We start from the raw sequence: 20118 nt of genomic DNA, 5'->3' as shown, positions 1-20118 counted from the left end.
AACCCTGAAAGCCAGGAAATGGTACTGTTAACATTCAGGGATATAGCATTGATTTTACTGAAGAAGAGTGGGAATGCCTTCAGCCTGCCCAGAAAAACTTATATAACGATGTGATGTTGCTCTTCCTCATGTGCTTGAGCACAGAGCTCCAAGATGCAGGTGGTTGCAACAGGAGCTGAGATGATGTCCCAACCACTAAAGGCCTCATCACCAAAATGGAATCCAGCTACCAAAAACTGTTGACACACAGAGACATGCTACATGTGCAAGATGCAGAAAAACTGAAGGGAAGTAGTAATGTGGAATGAGCATGCAAACTTACATCCACAAAGTGAGAAGGGACTTAGTTTTGATTTTTTCATCTCTCTACCACCTTTGATTGAGGAGACAGACCAGCACAGAGCAAGAGATGCCAGTCACTTCTAATGTAGGGCTGCTCACACATCATGTGCACCCAGACATCTGATATAATCAACAACCAAAGCAGGAGGGCAATAAGTAAATCTGTCAAGGGACACCGAGGCCCCCTCTGCCACCATTCCAGGCCTTCCACCCCATGAGTGCATTTGTGGTGAGAGCAACAAGTTGTCCTTTGCCTTCCCAGTCATGGGCTTTGTTGACAGATCAGTTTGACAAGGACACATTCAAACTGGGGTCATGAAATACTATTACTCTCAATGCTTACACTGGGGTCTGACTCTTTCTTACTGAAAATATTAAAATCATTTTAATGTTCTTTCAAAAAAAATGTTTTAGAAAATGTTGAACAGCAGAAATACTATATTATATTGCCAATTCTGATTGCTTTAAATAACTCATGTCAATACTGTATCAGAGCCTGGAGTTGTGGCTCAATGGTAGAGCGCTTGCCTAATATGTGTGAGGCAGTGGGTTCAATTCTCAGCACCACAAAAAAATAAATAAAGGTATTGTGTCCATTTACAACTAAATTTTAGAAATTTTTAAAAAATACTGTATCAGACATCATTTCAAATACATTGAAAATATTTGAATAATTAGAAAGCATTCTAACAACTTAAGTAAAAATTACTGCCACAGTCTGGCTGGGCACAAATGCCGCAGTCTGGCTGGGCACACAATCACGAGCCACTACACAGCTTGTAGATTCAAACAGCAACTCTTTATTCCCGAACTCACACCAGCCGTCTACAATCACGTTCTGGGGAAATCCACGTTCTCTGCCCAAATCCACCTCCACTGGGCTTCTATCTCCCAAAAAATACTGTCTGAATCCCGTGAGAACTCAGGGGAACTCAGGCAGCAGGATACGCCCTATTCCCAGCAGGAATAATCTTAAACCTGGAACGCCCTAAACCTGATTATCCTAAACCGGGAACACCCTAATCCCGGATCCACCCTGGTCCTTGAGCAAGGTCACCTAACTGCAATGTCACTGCAAAATGTCCTATTTCCACGAGTCCTTCCACTAAGCAACATGGGGTACGCTGGCAAGGAAATTGTCATACCTACTTGGCTAATGGCTCCCAGCAAATTACAACCTTTTTCCTATTTATATAATACTAATTTGTCCTTTAATTTTGGCACAATACCTTAATCCAGACTAATAAATAAGTTTCATACACCTGTTCAAATAATCTCTATAATAATTACACACCATTATACATATGAAAGGATAACTTTTCCTAAAATTATAGTCCTTTAAAAAAAAAAAAAAAGGAGGGCTGGAGGTATAGCTAAGTGGTAGTGTAACACTCTGTGTTTAATCCCATACGCACATACGCACATACAAAGGAGCTGCACAGGTTGAAAAAAAGTGACTACTAAATCATGGGTGAACTTTTCAGTCTCACAAAATACATAAATTCTAGGAGATAAGTTCTATGACAAAAACTTTATGGGGAAAGGTTTAAATGCCCCTCAAATACTTAAGAAGCCCCTCTGACAAACTGAATTAAATTAGTTAATTGAAAGCAGTTACTATTGCTATGAGAAAAGTCACGGCTGGGGGAATGCCTCTGTGGTAGAACACTTGCTTAACTTGTCCAAGGCCCCAGGTTTGATCCCCAACATACATACACACATACACACACACACACACACAGAATTTAGTCAATTAATTCAACAGTGAAGAGACAGCGTATATCAAGATTTCTCAACCTCAGCACTACTGACATTTGGGGCTGGGTAATTCTTTGCTGGAGCGGGGGCACACATCCAATACCCTATAGAATACTTAGCATTCCTTACTTGTACCCACTAGAAACCAGCAGTGTTCCTATTTGTGAGACCCAAAAGTATCTCCAGCCATTTTTTAAAGTTCCATGGGATCAAAAATCACCCTGGTTTAAGAATCACTAGTATAAAACCAGCCTCAGTACTCATCTTTACTGTCCAGAGAATTTTTTTTTTTTTAATTTTTTTTAGTTGTAGGTGGACATAATACCTTTTTACTTTATTTATGTGGTGCTGAAAATATTAAAATCATTTTAATGTTCTTTCAAAAAAAAATGTTTTAGAAAATGTTGAACAGCAGAAATGTGAAACAAGTGTTCTACCGCTGAACCACAGCCACAGCCCTGTCCAGAGAATTCTTAAAAGCAAAGGAACCAAAGCTACAGAACACTTTACTGAGCATATTGTATGACTCACGGTTGAGTTATGACCTGAGTTTTCCAGTCTCTTTTTAAAATACCACATTCTCTAAAGGGCAAGAGCAACACACCCAAAAACAGAGGCATACCATTTTTTTTTTTTTGCCTTGTCTTTACTGGCAGTTGTTAAAAGTTCCTGATTCACAAAGCCAAAGAAAACATATCATATGCAAGGATAAGTATACTAAGCCCTCTCCCAACTTTAGAACTGGTGCTAGGGCAACGGGTGGGGCAATATATTCCACTGGCTTAAGGCAATGAATGTGATAGTAGATACATATATAAGGTTGTTTCTGTGAAATACTAGTAAAAACCCAATAGCCAAAATAATGGGAAAATTTTATATTCTAATTAACTAAACGGCTAAGAAGGTTTTTTTTTCCAATTCTTCTGTTGTAGAAAACCTTTGTGCCCCAGGGGAAGGAAGAATGGAAGGAAAAGGGTATTAAACGGACCAAATTACACTATTATAGTGTATGCATATCTGAATATGTAACAACAAATCTGTTATGTATAGTTATAAAGCACCAATAAAAAAACTTTGTGCCTTAGTATAGAATGCTGAAGATAACCAGATTTTCTTTTCTTTTTTTTTTTTTGGGGGGGGGGCAGGCACTCCACTACTGAGCCACATACCAAGCCCTATTTTGTACTTTATTTAGAGACAGGGTCTCACTGAGTTGCTTAGTGCCTTGCTTTTGCTCAGATCAGCTTTGAACTCATGATCCTCCTGCCTCAGCCTCCCAAGTCATTGGGATTATAGGCATGTAGCACCACACCTGGCCCAGATTTTTTTTGGTGGTGCTGGAGATCAAACCCAAGGCCTAGTGAATACAAGGCAAGCACTCTACCAACTGAGCTATATCCCCACCCCAGATTTTCTTTTGATTAAGAATCTGTATGAAAAATTGTAGTGTATCTGTGTATTAAGAATTGTAATGCAAAAAAAAAGTACATGTATAATGGCATAAATTGACGTGAACATACTTTATATACAGACATACGAAAAATTGTGCTCTATATGCGTAATAAGGATTGTAATGCATTCTGTTGTCATGTATTTTAAAAATAATAATAAAATCAATTAAAAAAAAGAATCTCTAAAAGGGCTGTGGTTTTGGCTCAGTGGTACAGTGCTCACCTAGCATGTGTGAAGCACTGGGTTCGGTCCTCAACACCACATAAAAATAAATAAAATAAAATAAAATGTGTCCATATACAACTAAAAGGATTTTTTTTTAAAAAAAGAATTCTAAGTTGTTTTTTTTTTCTTTTTTTTTTTTTTGAGACAAGGTCTGGCTAAATTGCCCAGGCTGGCCTTAAACTTGTAATCTTCCTGCCTCAATGTCCCTCGTAGTTGGAATTGCAAGCATTTACCATCGTCCTGCCCAAGGAATTCTGTAGTGCTTCAAGGATTTATGAAGATCAACTATGATTAAACATTATTGACATGGAGAATGCAGGAATAGGGCTAAATCTAAAAATGATGGCAGAAGCTGGGTGAGATGATGCTGAGGACACTGAGGCAAGAGGATCACATCGATTCAGAATTTCATGGCCAGCCTGGGCAACATGGAAAGACTCCTGTCTGAGGATTGCAGGTTCAAAGCCGGTCTCAGCAATTGCAAGGCACTAAGCAACTCAGTGACACCCTATCTCTAAATAAAATACAAAAGAGGGCTGGGGATGTGGCTCAGTGGTTGAGTGCCCATGAGTTCAATCCCTAGTACCCCCCCCAAAAAATAAGAAAGACTCCTGTCTCAAAATATTAAAAATAAATAAATAAATAAATAGGCTAACAGGCTATACCACAGGTGGAGAAAAAACATTTCAACAGAATAAATTCAAAAGTAATTTTGTCTCTTTCCTAAACATAGGAACAGCACCAAAATCAATCTAGTTACCCAAAGGTTTTAATTAGCAATGTTCCAGTTAACAAGGCTTTCTTAATTAATTGACAGTACTTAGTTGGCTCATATTTATCATGTTAGGGCATAAATATGCTTACTCCACTGCTCTGTTTAACAGCCTACTATACCAGTAATGACAATCTTTTTTTTTTTTTAGAGAGAGAGAGAGAGAGAGAGATTTCTTAATATTTATTTTTTAGTTTTCGGCGGACACAACATCTTTGTTTGTATGTAGTGCTGAGGATAGAACCCGGACCGCACACATGCCAGGCGAGTACGCTACCGCTTGAGCCACATCCCCAGCCCAACAATTTTTTAATTCATAATATACTTCAGCTGTCAAATACATCTAACGATGTTCTAACAATCAAAATGCACGCAAGTAGGGGCTGGGGTTGTGGCTCAGTGGCAGAGCGCTTGTGAGGCACTGGGTTCGATCCTCAGCACCACATACAAATAAGTAAATTTAATAAAGATATTTTTTAAAAATGCATGCAAGTAAAAAGCATTTTTTAGAAATTTGAACAGAAAACAACTTTTCAAAATACATATTGACAATTAATCAACTCTGTTTTCTAAAAAAATAACGAAATAATTCAAATGTAAGTAACCACCTATAGGAAAACTTGATTAAACACGACTATGCAACTGGCACAGTAGCATACATCTGCAATCCAAGCAACTTGGGAGACTGAGGTGGGACGATATCAAGTTCAAAGCAACCTCAGCAACTTAAGAGACACTCAAAATAAAAAAGAGCTGGGAATGTAGCTCAATGGTTGAGTGCCCCTGAGTTCAATCCCAGTACCAAAAAATAAAAATAAAGTACTATGCAAAATAGAATTACTGGAGAAATTTTAACTGTTGCCTGGTCCCTGAATGAATTAAATCAGAATTTATGAGTGGTACTCAAGAATTGGAAGATTTTGTTTTTGATTGATTGTTTGTTTTAAGCCACTGGATAATTCTAGTATACAGAAGGGCTGTAAGGCAACTCAAAGATTTTTTTAAATAAAAGATTTCTAAGGGGAGGGGTGGGGTTGTGGGGATGGGAAGAACAGTAGAAAGTGACAGACATTATTATCCTATATACATGTATGATTACACCCTGGAGTGACTCTGAACCATGTACAGCCAAAGGAATGAGAAGTTTTGCTCCATTTGTGTACAATATGTCAAAATGTATTGTACTGTAAAATAAATAAAGTGATTTTTAAAAATGAAAAATAAAGAGATTTCTCTCACTTTTCCTCTTGGTGTTTAGATAATATGCTCCAAGAATATCAAAGACAACTCAGAAAAATGTTTTAAAATTCAGGCAAACTTTAAATTCAGTTGTGTTACTTGAATACTTTCTCAATACAGAATACAAGGTCATAAAGAACTTTAACAGGCATGCCAATCATTATAGGTCAGTTCTAAACCAGCTCTCAAACAAGTTCACACACAACTAGGGTTGCCTAGGGTAGTCTATAAAAATCTGAAAAAAGAATGTGTGACTAGACTGTTCATATGTTGGGGAACTGGGGAAGTGCAGAGAACTTCATATTTCTTGTTCACCCAATTCTCTATTATTTCATTTTAAATAATTAGTGAGTATAACTTTTTCCCTATGATTGGCATCTAAAATAGAAGGGGAGGGGAAAAAAAAGAACTTAAATGTTTAAACTATTTAAAATTTATTTTTGCTTTAAGCCTAGTTTAAGCCCTAGGGGCTAGAGTAGGCTTGCCTCACATAGGCAAAACCCTGGGTTCCTAGTACAGCAAAAGAAAATAAATAAGCCTTATTTTCTGAAAACTAAGAAACATGCTAGTACACAACATCACATCTACCCTCTATTATTTTTCTTAATTTTATGAAAATTACATGAGATAAACCATAGCTAATAAGATAAAGTGCTGGCCCAGCATAATACTTTGTTATGCAGAGAGCCCCTCCAACCAAATATTTCCTTTGCTGGTGTTAAAACCACACGAATTCCCAGTATGTATTTTACAATGCTAAATACTTGACACATATTAGAACACCATAGATTCTACTTCTTAAATCTGCTTCTTAATTCTAAAATTAGCCAAAATGGGGAATCGCACCGTTTTAGTCCGTTTCTCGTTGCCTTTCACAAAACATTCCACTTCCTATTCAAATTTGAGGAATGGAACTTATTAAAAGATGCTTCACTGTTCTTGACGCTTTTGCCTTTAGATTTCGCAACTGAAACTTCTGGCGATTTCAGGAGCACGCACATTAAACAGGAGCAAAGCCAGGTATGATGACAGGCGAAACTGCAGTCGTGAGTCTGGGCTGACACCCTATTTGGTTTTAATTCCGTCGCCGAGTTCTGCGTCTTCGGGAAGCACAAGGACAGCGCACGGTACCCAACGTACTCAAAGAACTTACTGAGTCAATTTAGGCCCTTTCTTTTATCTCCTTTACGGCGATAAGAGGGTTGAAAACCAACTTTTCCCAATACTTGTCAGTGCCTCAAGGTCGTTAGGATAAAAACAAAACGTCCAATTCTAAGGACACTTGGCAGCCCTCCGCTTTAAGAAACCCCGAACCCTCCCGGCCCGTTAACCGGGCCAGAGCCTCTCGGCCCCGGAGTCCCGGCCCGGGAGCCTGCAGGCGCCCAGGCACCGAGCGGGTAGCCGCCCCGAGCGCGCGGCCCAGCGCAGCGCAGGGCTCGGCAGGCCGGAGCCTACGGACGCCGCCCTGGGACCCCCGGAATCGGCAGGCCGCCGCGCCAGCGCCGAGGGGCAGCAGACGACCCGCGCCAGGGCGGCCACTCCTAGGACAAGGCTGAGGAAGGCGCCGCCCCACGGGCCACGCAAGGAGCCCCGGGCGCCAAACGCGCGAAGCGGAGGGACGACGGCAGGCGCGAGGTCGCAGCCCCGGGACTAGAAAGCAGTCTCCTCCGAGCCTTAGGAGGGAGGGCGGCGGGGTGACCACAGGGCGGGTCGGGGGCAAGTGGCGGCCTCACCTGCTCCTCTCGAGGCAGCCGCTACCGCTCGCTGAGGGGACAACATGGAGCCTCAGCCTTCAGCAGAAAATCAGCAGGGGGGGCAGAGGCGAGGAGCGGGGAGGGGCGGGCTGGGGCCGCGCGAACCAGGCCCGGTAGGCGGGATACGGGCGGGGCCTGGGCTCTAGAAGAAAACTGAGGTGAAGGAGGGGCGCGTGGAGGCGCGAGGAAGCCAACACAGAGCGTGTGGGCGATGCCCGACGAGCGGCGGGAGGCGTGGCGAGCCCCGGCGGGAAAGCGCACGCGGCCGAATCCCGCCACCTCCCGGCTCGTGTGCGCGTGCGCAGGGACGCGGAGCGCGCCGCCGACTACCTGTGACTGCGTGCTCGAAGCTTCGGTCGGTTGGAAATTGTGGTCCCGCGCTCTCTGGGTCCGGCCCGCGGTCCCCATTCTGCTCACTCATCCGGGGCCAAGAGGAAGCCGAGGAGAGAGGCGGGGCGACTGAACTACAATTCCCAGCAGGCCTTGCGGGGAGGCCGGGGCCGCCTGCGAGCCCCACTGGGAGACCAGACCCTGGGCGGCGGCCTTGAGGGTCACGCCTCGGGCCCTGGGATAGTTTGGGGGTTTAACACTGGCGGGGCCCCCAGATGCACCGCAGAAGAGAAGCCTCAACGCCATGTGACGTGAACGTCGTTGAGTTTTTAATGATTTTGACTTCACAAGGAGAGGAAGCCATGACTTAATTACCACCATTATCATCGCCACCCTCTCTTCTAGTCGCCAGAGTTTGATGTGCACCGTCACCGCCCTAACGTCTGTCTGCCACCGCCTTGTCCAGCTTACAGGATCATGGGTAGAAGCTGCCTTTCCAAGCACACTTAAACTGTATAGTAGATAGTACAATACGAGGTTCTCCGAAATTGCTTTTTTTTTTAATTTTTTAGTTGTAGATGAACACACAGTATCTTTCTTTATTCTTATGTGGTGCTGAGGACCGAACCCAGTGCCTCACACAAGCGAGGCAAGCGCTTTACCACTGAGCTTCAGCCCCAGCCCCAGCCCCAGCCCCCAAAATGCTTTTTCAATATCTGACATCGTGATTGAAAAAAAACCGTTAGCCCCAATTGAAGAATAGTTTGGTTTGGCGTGGGGGGGGGGGTGTTTGTTTGTTGTTTTTTGTCTTTTGGGGGAGGAGGGGCGAGATAACTGATGGAGTTTATGAGAAGCTAAAGTATTCATCCCCCCCACACACACACACACGGCCACCAGTAATTGCACTGTCTTCCTTCTTCTGCTTCAGCTGTTATAATCTACCCAGGATCTCCTTCCACCTGCCTCTAGGCGCTGCCAAGCTTTTGAGCTGTTTTCTACTTCCTGAGTAATTAGGCCAGAGGTGAAGAGGTAAAGGTAATTCTACGTTATCCTATCTAAAGAAGTCCTGTTTTGACTTTTCCCCTACCCCTTCTAATTCTCCCCAAACTCTCAAGATTGTTGGAATGCCTTCTTCCAGGCTTTAGATTTAAATCTAGATTTTATCTAGTCCAACTTGGATCACCAAGAAAGTAGAAATGAACTTCAGAACAAGAATTACTAAGGTTTCACATGATGTTTGGAAATTTGAACCAACAGGATGTTAACACAAATGCAGGGCAGTGTGTGTCATACTCAGAAAGGAAGGGCCAAAAGCCAGTGATTTGTCATAATTGCAACACACTGTGTAAAAAGTTTAAATTGCACACACATCCCAGTATTCTCTATTCCCCTTACTTTGTCCATAAGACTTTTTATCATCTGACCTACATTTTACATTTCATTTTGTGCTTTCCACTATAATAGAAATTCCAATGCAGAGGAATTTTTATCTCTTTTGTTCTCTGGTATATCCCCAACCCCTCACACAGGTCTGGCAGAGAGTAGAGATTTAAGTCTTCATTGAAGAAGGTATATGTTACACCTAATGCTGCTCACTAACTTTCTGGCTCCTTTAATATTCAATACCTAACTTTCGCTGTTGAACCAAAAAAAAAAAATGTTCTATTTTAAGGATTCTCAATAAAGATGCATTGAAGTCTAACCTGTCAGGAAGCAAGTAGCAAATGCAGGCATTATCTGTCTCAAGACAACATCATCAAGGTCAAATGTGAACACATCAACCTTCCTCATACCTTGTAGACATACTAGAATTTGAAACAACACAGTATAAATTATAGGTGAGTTTAGGATTAGTCACAGCATAGAAAGCAGCCCCTATACATGAGAAATGTATTTTGTTGTTTTAGTCTCAAATATCCAGGGTCATTAAAACAATGGGCTGAAATGCTGAATTTGATGATACTAATATACAGCCAGCCTTCAGCAATCTTACTCTGAATTGAGACACAGGGTATGAACAGAGGTTGAGCTTTCCTTCTGCATTTCTAGAAGTAGGTAACAGGTAGATATGTTTGAATAGTTAAGGCCACTGGCTTTGAATTTTGGCTTTGATGCTCACTAGCTGTACAAACTTGGGTGAGTTCCTTAACTTCTCTGAAACTTTCATCACCCACAAAATAATTCCAGTACCCACACAGTTGTAGGTTAAATGAAATATGTTTGACAATGATGACTAATGAATGTGTAGTTAGTACTTAAAAAGTGGTATTCATCATATTCATTCTGGAAAAGCAAAAGCAAAGTCGTAAATACTCAAAATACTCAAGTATGTGAAGCACAAAAATAGTAAAATTGTTTTCTACAAAGATATCCACTGTGATTCAGGTTTCAAAACTTTACAAAAATAGGGCTTCGTTATGTTTCAGGCACTCTTCTAGGAAGTAATGATGCATAAGACACATTCTTGTCCTCCAGAAAATCACAGTCTTATGGGATAAACAGCCAAGTAAATATCACTCCTGTGACTATACTGTGACATAGTTCAGACTCCTAACATTTATTGCAGGAGCTATCGATTGATTGATTGATTTTTGGTACCAGGCATTGAACCCAGGGGTGCTTAACTGCTGAGCCACATCCCCAGTCATTTTTATTTTTTATTTGAGACAGGTTATCACTAATTTGCAGAGGCTGGCCTCAAATTTGCAATTCTACTGATTCAGCCTCCCAAATTTCTCGTATTGCAGGTGTGAGCCGCCAAGTTCAGCAAGGGTCAATAGTTAAGAAATTTGGAAGGGACAGGTTGGAATGCTACATCCCAGGACATCTTGGAATATCTGTCCCTGGGCTGAGGATGTAGCTCCTTGGTAAAGTGCATGATTAACATGTGCAAAGTCTTGAGTTCAATCCCCAGAATCACAAAAAGTAATCATAAACCAGGCACAGTGTTATACACCTATAGTCCCAGCTACTAAAGAGGTTAAGGCAGGAGACTCCCTTGAGTCCAGGAGTTTGGGGGCAGCCTGGACATTCTACTGAGACCCCATTCTCTTCTTATTTAAAAAAAAATATTTTTTAATTGTTGTTGGACATAATACATTTATTTTATTTATTTTTATGTGGTGCTGAGGATGGAACCCAGGGCCTCACACATGCTAGGTCAGTGCTCTACCACTGAGCCACAACCCCAGCCCAAGACCCCATTTCTTATAAAAGTGAAATTTTAAAGTTGAATATTATGGGCTGAGGCTGCAGCTCAATGGTAGAACGCTCGCCTAGCATGTGTGAGGCACTGGGTTCAATCTTCAGTACCACATTAAAAAAAAAAACCAGTAAAATAAGGGTGTCATGTCCATCTAGAACTAAAAACAACTTTTAAAAACATTGAATATGGGGCTGAGGTTGTGGCTTAGTGGTAGAGCACTCATCTAGCACATGTGAGACACTGGGTTCGATCCTCAGCACCACATAAAAATAAAATAAAGGCATTGTCTCCAACTACTGTCCACCTACTACTAAAAAAAAATTTTAAAAAATGTTGAATATTAGGATGTAAATATGGTAACATTGTAAAAGCTTAAGACCTTTTCAGTTGCTTCATTATTAGTATTTCAGTCAACAACACAGCTGTCTGACTCTTCATAAAGATGGCTGAAAGAACTGGGTGCGGTGTCACTCATCTGTAATCCCAGCAGCTCAGGAGGCTGAGGCAGTAGGATCACAAGTTCAAAGCCAGCCTAAGGAACTTATCGAAGCCCTAAGCAATTTAGTGAGACCTTGTCTCTAAATAAAATATAAAAAGAGGGCTGGTGATGTGACTCAGTGGTTAAGCACCCCTGAGTTCCCTAGTACAACAACAACAACAAAAAAAAAAAAAAAACTAAAAGATCACTAGAAGGAAATAAAGGAATGTACACAACAATGTGTGTATCATGCTATCCTTTATGATAGAGTAGATGAGGATACATATTTGCTATATTCATCTTTGCTTGAGTTTGCCACTGGAATATTCTAACAGTGATTATATGTGTGTAGAATGGAGAAGATTAGAGATAAAAGAAAACTTTACAGTTATGTACCACATGATGAAATTTTGGCCAATGACAGACTGCATATACCACAATGATCCCATAATGAAGCTGAAAAATCCCTATTAGCCAGTGATATTAGTACCTTCCTAACATTTTGGGGCAATGCACTACTCATGGAGATACTGATGTAAAGAAACCTACTGGCTGTCAATCATATAAAAGCAGAGTACATACAAGTACATGCAGTACATAATACTGGATAATGACAATAAACAATTATGTGGCTGGTTTACATATTTACTATACTGTATTTTATCAGTATTATACCATGCATTCCTACTACTTATGAAGCAAAAAATTTACTATAAAACAATATGCCTTGTTATACCTGCAGCACCTTCACACATCTTGTGTTTACCACATTTTGATTGCATCAAGGGGCCACAGGGAATATACCATGTAGGTTTATGACAGTGTACTCTGTGATGTTTCCACAGGATGGCTGAGAATGAAATTGATTAATGATGCAGTTCTCAGAAGGTATCCCTGTCTAAGAAATCATGACTGAGCATACATCTGAGCAGGCTGGTAATCCCAGGGAGGCTGAGGTAGGAGCATCACAAATTCAAGACCAACCTCAGCAACTTAGAAAGACCCTTTCTCAGAATTAAAAAAATAATTTTTTTTTTTAAAGAAGCCAAGTGCACTGCTGCATACCTATAATCCCAGAGACTCAGGAGGCTGAGGCAAGGGGATCACAAGTTCCAGGCCAGCCTCAGCAACTTAGTAAGGCCTTAAGCTACTTAGTAGAACATGTCTCAAAATAAGAAGAGCTGGTGGAGATGTAGCTCAGTGGTAATGTACACCTGGGTTCGATCCCCAGTACCCAAAACAAAACAATGCATGATTATGTGTATCTTTTTTTCCTTGCAGTGCTGGGAATCAAGTCCAGGACCTTATGCATTCTGGGTAAGCTTGCCGTGTGTGTGTGTGTGTGTGTGTGTGTGTGTGTATGTGCACATGTGCACACATGAGAATAACATGAATGTATTTAAATTTTTCAAATTTACTTTTATTTATTTTCAGGTGTTGGGGGTGCTCAGGACTGAACCCAGGGCCTTACATGCATACTAAGCATTCACTTTACCACTAAGATACATCCACAGACAATTCAACATTTTAAAATTGAAGTATATCTTGTCCTGATATTCAAGAAAAAAAAAATAAGGACAGGTGGGAGTGTAGCTCAGTGGTAAAGTACATGCTCAGCATGCTGAAGGATATGCGTTCAATCTCCAGCATGAAGAAGAAGGAGAAGGAGAAGAAGCTGAGATGGGAATTTGGGGCAGGGGAAGACTGAGACTGCTTTACCATTAGCCAAGTAGGTATGACAATTTCCTTGCCAGCGTACCCCATATTGCAGTGACATTGAATGTAGGTGACCTTGCTCAAGGACCAAGGCGGATTAGGGCGTTCCGGTTTAGGTTCCAGGTTTAAGGTTTAAGATTATTCCTGCTGGGAATAGGGCGTATCCTGCTGCCTGAGTTCCCCTTGAGTTCTCACGGGATTCAGACAGTATATTTTGGAGATAGAAGCCCAGTGGAGGTGGATTTGGGCAGAGAACGTGGATTTCCCCAGAACGTGATTGTAGACGGCTGGTGTGAGTTCGGGAATAAAGAGTTGCTGTTTGAATCTACAAGCTGTGTGGTGGCTCGTGATTGTGTGCCCAGCCAGACTGCGGCATTTGTGCCCAGCCAGACTGCGGCAAGTACTTTTTATTTTTTTATTTTGAGAAAGTATATTTATCAGTATTTTACTGTATATTTTATTTTTGCACTAAATTGCTGAGATTCTTGTTAAATTGCTGAAGCTGGCTTTGAATTTGTGATCCTACTGCCTCAGCCTCCCAAATCACCAGGATTACAGGTGTGCACCACCACACCTCTTTTGAGATGGGAAATTACTGGTGGTAATACTCCCATAAGACAGGGACGGGAAAGAAGAGGTCTAACCTCAGCAGTAAAAGTTGCTTGGTGGAACTCTTAGGAAATGCCTATGTTCCAGTGAGTTCTTTAAAATTTCATCTGAACTTACACTATAGTCAGAATAATCTCTTTAACATTGTGCTGTAATAAAACTAGGTCCCTTCCTCTCACTATATACAAAAATCAACTCAAAATGGATCAAAAACCTAAAGGTAAAACCTGAATCTAAGAATTTACAACAAGAAAACATGAGGAAACACTTTAGGACATTGGTGTAGGCAAAGATTTTTTGGATAGGACCCCAAAGATACAGGAAACAAAAGTGAAAATAGACAAATGGAATCATATCAAAGAAAGAACTTTCTGCACAGCAAAGGAAACAATCAACAGTTAAGAGATAACCTACAGAATGGAAAATATTTTTGCATACTATTCATCTGACAAAGGATTAATATCCAGAATATATCAGAAAGTCAAAAAATTAAACACACAAAAACGCAAATGATCCAATTAAAAAATGGGCTAAAGATCTTAATAGGGGCTTCTCAAGAGGAGACATACAAATGGCTTACGAATGAAAAAAATGTTCAATGTCACTAATCATTAGGAAAGCACAAATCAAAAACCACAATGAGATGTCATCTTACCCTAGTTAGAATGGCTATTATCAAAAAAGACACAAAAAAATGACAGACTGATAAGGATTCAGATAAAAGGAGTTTTTTTAGTTTGTTTTTTTTTTTTTTTTTGGTGCTGGGAATTGAACCCAGAGCTCTCTGCATGTAAGGCGGACAGTCTTCCAATGGAGCTACATCCCCAGCCCAAGGAGAATTCTTATACACAATTGGTAGGAATATATACTGGTATATCCATATGGAAAACACTACAGAGATTCCTATTAAAACTAAAAGTAGAACTACCATAAGATCCAGCAATCTCACTACTGGGTGTACATCCAAAGGAGATGAAATCAGTGTATTGAAGAGACATCTCCACTTCCATGTTTTCTGAAGCATTATTTTCAGTAGCTAAGATGTAGAATCAAGCAAGATGTCCATCAACAGATGGAAAGTTGGGAAGGAAATGAGGAAAATAATGTATATATACACAGTGGAGTATTATTCAGCCATAAAATAGAATGAAATCCTGTTATTGGCAATAATATGGATGGAATTGGAGGTCATGATATGAAATAGCTCAGACTCAGAAAGAAAAACATCACATGTTCTCACTCATTTGTAGAAACTAAAAAGCCCATCTCACAGAAGAACCAAGTAGATGAGACAGGAGGATCACGAGTTCAAAGCCAGTCTCAGCAAAGGCAAGGTGCTAAGCAGCTCAGTGAGACCCTGTCTCTAAATAAATAGGGCTGGGGATGAGGCTCAGTGGTCAAGTGCCCCCTGAGTTCAATCCCTGGTACTCCCCTCCCCACTAAAAAAGAACCAAGTAGAGTAATGGTCACTAGAGTCTGGAAAGGGTGGGAGGGAGAAGGGATAGAAAGAAGTTACACAGGGGGCATCAACATGCAGCGGAGGAGGCATAAGTTTTGGTTTTCTATAGCATAGTAGAGTAACTATTGGTTAAAATAATCTGCAATATGTGTCAAAATAATTAGAAGGGAGCAAAATTCCCAAGAGATGTAGATGAATAATGTTTGAGGAGATGGAAGTACGTAATACTGAGATTTGTCCATTACATAATGTATGAATATATTGAATTAGGATATAAAGATGTACAAATGTCTGAATAAAAAAAGAAGAAGAAAAAAAATTGTCAAAAATTCATCTGATGGGCTGGGGATGTGGCTCAAGCGGTAGCGTGTGCACCTGGCATGCATGCGACCAGGGTTCAATCCTCAGCACCACATACAAAGATGTTGTGTCCGCCCAAAATTAAAAAATAAATAAATAAATATTTAAAAATTTAAAAAAAATTCATCTGAGGGGCTGGGTTATGGTAGAGTACTTGCCTAGTATGCGTGAGGCACTGGGCTCGATCCTCAGTACCACATACAAACAAAGATGTTGTGTCCGCCGAAAAGTAAAAAATAAATATTAAAATTCTCTCTCTCTCAAAAAATTTCATCTGAGTGGGCTGGGGTTGTGGCTTAGTGGTAGAGCACTTGACTAGCATGTGTGAGGCACTGGGTTTGATTCTCAGTACTGCATATAAATAAGTACATACATACATACATACCTAAAGACCCATCGACAACTAAAAAATGTATATTAACAAAAAAAAATAGAGGGTTGGGATGTAACTCTGTGGAAGAGCACTTGCATGGCATGTGTGAAGCACTGGGTTCAATTCTCAGCACCACTTACAAATAAATAAAATAAAGGTCCATGAGCAACTAAAAAAAAGAAAAACTCATCTGAGCCATTCCCTGTCCCAAAACTTTCACTGAATCCCCATTGGCCTTAAGCTTTAAGACAAAGCCTTGTGGTTTTTTTTTTTTGTTTGTTTGTTTGTTTGTTTTTGTTTTTGTTTTTGAGAGATGGTCTTGCTAAGTTGCTTAGGTCCTCACTTAGTTGCTGAGGCTGGCCTGGAACTTATGATGGATCCTCCTGAGGAGCTGGGAATTGCAGCCATAGAATGCCTCACCATACCCCACTATGCCTGGAAAAGCCTCAATTCTTTAGTGAAATACTATTGCTTCTCCAAACTCTGGTCCAAAAATTTCTTCCCCCTTTATATCTTGACCCAGAACTCAAAAGATCTCACACACATCACACTTCTGAGCCTCCAGCTGCCATGTGTGGTTGTGCAGTCTGTATATCCCACCATGGCAGTCATACAGGGGAGGGGCAAGAGGGGATCAAATCTAGGCCATGTTCTGTTGAGCAAGTCAGCATGGAACTGCACTGTGGGCTGGACTGGGAGGAAATGGTTCTTTTATGTGATTTGTCTGCCCAGAAGGGTGCCTTTTTTGTATGCATGCACAAAAGTAACCCCTATGTTTGCTTCAAACCATCCTTCTTTGCCTTTAATGACATTCTTACAACTCTAAACTCCTATCCAACTTTGGACTTTTTCATAAACCCTTTCTAAACTGCCACTCCACAGGGTGTGTCTGTCTGTCTGCATGCCTGACTTCCTGTCTCCCACCCCACCCCCCTTGAAATGGTAGGGATCCAATCCAGGGCCTTGCACATAAAAGGCAAGCACCACTCTACTGAGCTACATCCCCAGCCCTTCTCTATGTTAAATTCAATACAGTCCACTTGCCACCTCTTCAAAGCACTATGGCTTTGTGTTGTTTAGGGTTGGTGTTGATTGCTATTTAACTGGTATTATTTAACTTTATGTATGTTCTATACCCTAGCTTGTTAGCTCATTGAAGACTGGATAAACATAGTTTGGGGTCCCTACAAAGATCCCAGGATAGTGTCACACAACAGGTGATCAGTAAACATCTATGAAACAAATCACATATACAAATATCCCAAGGAAATATCAGTCTCAGGGAAGTTGGCATAGCAGGAAAGAGAAAACACAGCCTCAGGAGTTGGACTTAGCACAAATGCTTCTTTTGTTTTGCTTTGTTTTGTTATCAATACAAAGAAAATATGTTTATTTTCAAAGACTCTAAGAAATGATGATATAATGTCAAGACACAAAAAGTTTGAAAAGCTATAGATGATTAACCACTGTTTCATTCAACCTCCCTTTGATTATTTTAGAGAGCATGTCTGTTACTCCCAACTGAATCTTAAGCATGATGTGTCTAAGTAACAGAATTAGGATTCTTTCCCAGTAGTCCTCATTATTGTCTGTCTTTCTTGTCCTCCTCCTTCTTCTTCTCTGGATTAGGAATTGTGCTGGTGTATGGCCCTTCTCCAGAAAGCAGTTCTGCCTTAATATGTTTCTTTCTTCTCCTTTTTATTTATTTATTTATTTATTTTTGGTGTGTGTGTGTATGTGGTGCTGGGGATTGAACCCAAGGCTTAGTGCATGTGAGGCAAGCACTCTACCAACTGAGCTATATCCCCAGCCCCTTAATGTGTTTCTTTTTATACTTTTTCCTCTTCTTCCCAGTGCCCCCTCTTCTACTATTACTACTTTTTCTTCTTCCTCTTCAACTTTAACCACTAAGACTTCTTGTTTAAAAAAAAATCTCTGAGGTGCTTAAAGAGTCTACTTCTGGGACTGGGTTTGTGGCTCACTGGCAGAGCGCTTACCTAGCATGTGTGAGACACCACATATAAATAAATAAAAGTCCATTGACAACTAAAAAAAAAGGGAGAGAGAGACTACTTCTAATAAAACAACCCAAGTTAAGACCAACAAGCCATCATCTCCAGGACAGATAGGATATAATGCTGACTTCTAGCACTGAAACTCACCCTAACTCAACAGAAAGAGTAACTGTAAAATTATAAACTTCAAAGTTAAAACCTATTACTCCTACTTTAAGACTGGTGGAACTGGTCTGCTGGATATTTGAAACCAAACCTTGGAGACCTAAATCAAGGAAGTAAAAGGGCTGAGGAAAAAGCAGCCAATATTTGGCCCTTGCCCTCTAAGGTCAGCCAGAACCCAGAGAATGACAGGACTTCTCTAAGGATCCTGCAACTCTATATGATCCCTGCCCTGTATCTCACTTCACTGCCACCATAGACCTCTGGCCCTACAGATAAAAATCCAAAATAAAATCTCTCATCTATCAGGGCCCCTTAGATATACCTATATAAAGGACCCTGACAGGCATCTCCTAATGCCCCTTTCCAACTTGAAGTAGCCAGAGTGGTAGAGGCCCCTGTCCCTAATGGTAGTTAGGGAACTCCTTCAGAGGGGAGAAATGAATTGATGAGATAGATTATTTTCTATTATGACTATCAGGAATGAGATTCCTATCCACCTAGGAGCCCCAGTTTCTAGCAAGTACTGTCAGGGTTAGGTATTAGCATAATTTCCTAACACTTAATAAAATATTTTTAAAACTTATGCATTTGTCAGCATAGGTAGATAATTGGCTTGGATATCACATTGGCTTCTATTTCCCTTTACCATCTATGGACAGTCTGCTGCATCATCAGCTGATGCTGTGAGCACCAGGGTAAGATATTTGTCAGGAAGTTATTTTGGGACATATTCTTCTGTGCCTTCCTCAAAGCATTGCAACCACTTGGATGTTCTTGTTGTTTTCTTTCTTCCTTTTTTTCTTTCCACCCCACTTTCTGGGCTTTGTGACTTTAAAAACTGTCAAGGGCAGATGTAGTGCACAGCCTGTGTTCTAAAAGATTTCCACTGGTCAGACTGCTTTTTCCCCTCCGCAGCAGCCTGGCTGACAACCTCCCCACTCATGAGGTTGCATCTTTATAGGATTTGCTGAACCTGCAATTGCACTTTGGGTCATCGATCGCTGCTTTAGCAATAGCAAAGGCTACAACCTTGGCTTTCATTATTTCCAGGATACATTCCCCTTTTTAAAAGGTTATGCACCTTTAAAATATTTTTAAAGATGTAGGGAGATAGCTTTGAATTTGACAAGCCAACCCAGGAGAACCCGGAAAAAAAAAAAAACCCAAATCCAAGATAATTGGATATTTGGTTTCAAATACATTTCTGCTAAGGACCCTTTTTCGGTTACGAATAAAATTATGCGTATTTGTGCCGTATTCTTAAATTTTAATAACACATTTTGTAACACCTTCCCACTCCCGGTCCCTTAGAATCACATCCAGGATGTTATCTCCTTGCTTTTCTATCTTCATGAGTTCAGCTTTTTCTTCTCCAAAATACGTTTTCTCTATCTTAGAGCTTATTTAGAGGAAGAGACAACCTTAAGACTCAAGGTGGACAAGAACAGCAACAAGGCAAGAATATGAAGCAGGGTCTGTGACTGCACGGCAATGTGATTAGAATGAATAGTAGTTTTTTCTTCTGTATAACATCTTTTTCCACCTACTAAAAGCGAGACCATGAGGCTGTCTGTGTCTCACAGTGAGGCGATATTACGACATATTCAGAGAAATTCATAAAGCACCTTGCAGAGTGGGCCTTCTCTACCCTGCGGTTTTCACTTCAGATTCTAAGGGGGAATGCATCACACAAAAGATATCAGCCTCCGGGAATTTATGGGAAAGATCGTTTCCAGCTACTGGAAGCATAAAGAAATATCTATTATAAAAATACATAATCCATCCAGTCGAAAACATTCACATAAAGAGCCGTGAAAAAATTCTACCCCGCAGCGTCCCCGCCAACGCCTAGGACCGCAGTGGTGG

At 40.8% G+C, this 20118-nt stretch overlaps 1 protein-coding gene and 1 long non-coding RNA gene across 3 annotated transcripts in view; one reads left to right on the top strand and one right to left on the bottom strand.

Annotated features, from left to right (window-relative positions):
* Atl3 (atlastin GTPase 3) overlaps positions 1 to 7676 on the bottom strand; it is a 53621-nt gene extending 45945 nt beyond the window's left edge. Inside the window, exon 1 of one of the 2 annotated variants that reach the window (XM_046445433.2) lies at positions 7522 to 7676. In XM_046445433.2, the coding sequence (XP_046301389.1) occupies positions 7522 to 7567 (46 nt within the window). In that variant the 5' untranslated portion in view covers positions 7568 to 7676. Of the gene's footprint in view, positions 1 to 6634; positions 7178 to 7521 lie in introns of those variants that run through there. The other variant, XM_058579542.1, reaches the window with a different exon arrangement.
* A 44-nt stretch (positions 7677 to 7720) lies between these two features.
* On the top strand, positions 7721 to 13666 carry LOC124093172 (uncharacterized). Its single transcript, XR_006851864.2, has 3 exons — positions 7721 to 8353; positions 12837 to 12872; positions 12990 to 13666. It is a non-coding gene; the product is annotated as an uncharacterized LOC124093172 (long non-coding RNA).
* The last annotated feature ends 6452 nt before the right edge of the window (positions 13667 to 20118 follow it).

This window comes from Marmota monax, unplaced genomic scaffold (assembly GCF_021218885.2).
Source record: "Marmota monax isolate L192 unplaced genomic scaffold, Marmota_monax_Labrador192_F-V1.1 WCK01_AAM20220418_F8-fsc00038, whole genome shotgun sequence".
Lineage (NCBI taxonomy): Eukaryota > Metazoa > Chordata > Mammalia > Rodentia > Sciuridae > Marmota > Marmota monax.
Note: the sequence above shows the minus strand (reverse complement) of the source record. Positions and strands in the feature narration are given on the sequence as shown.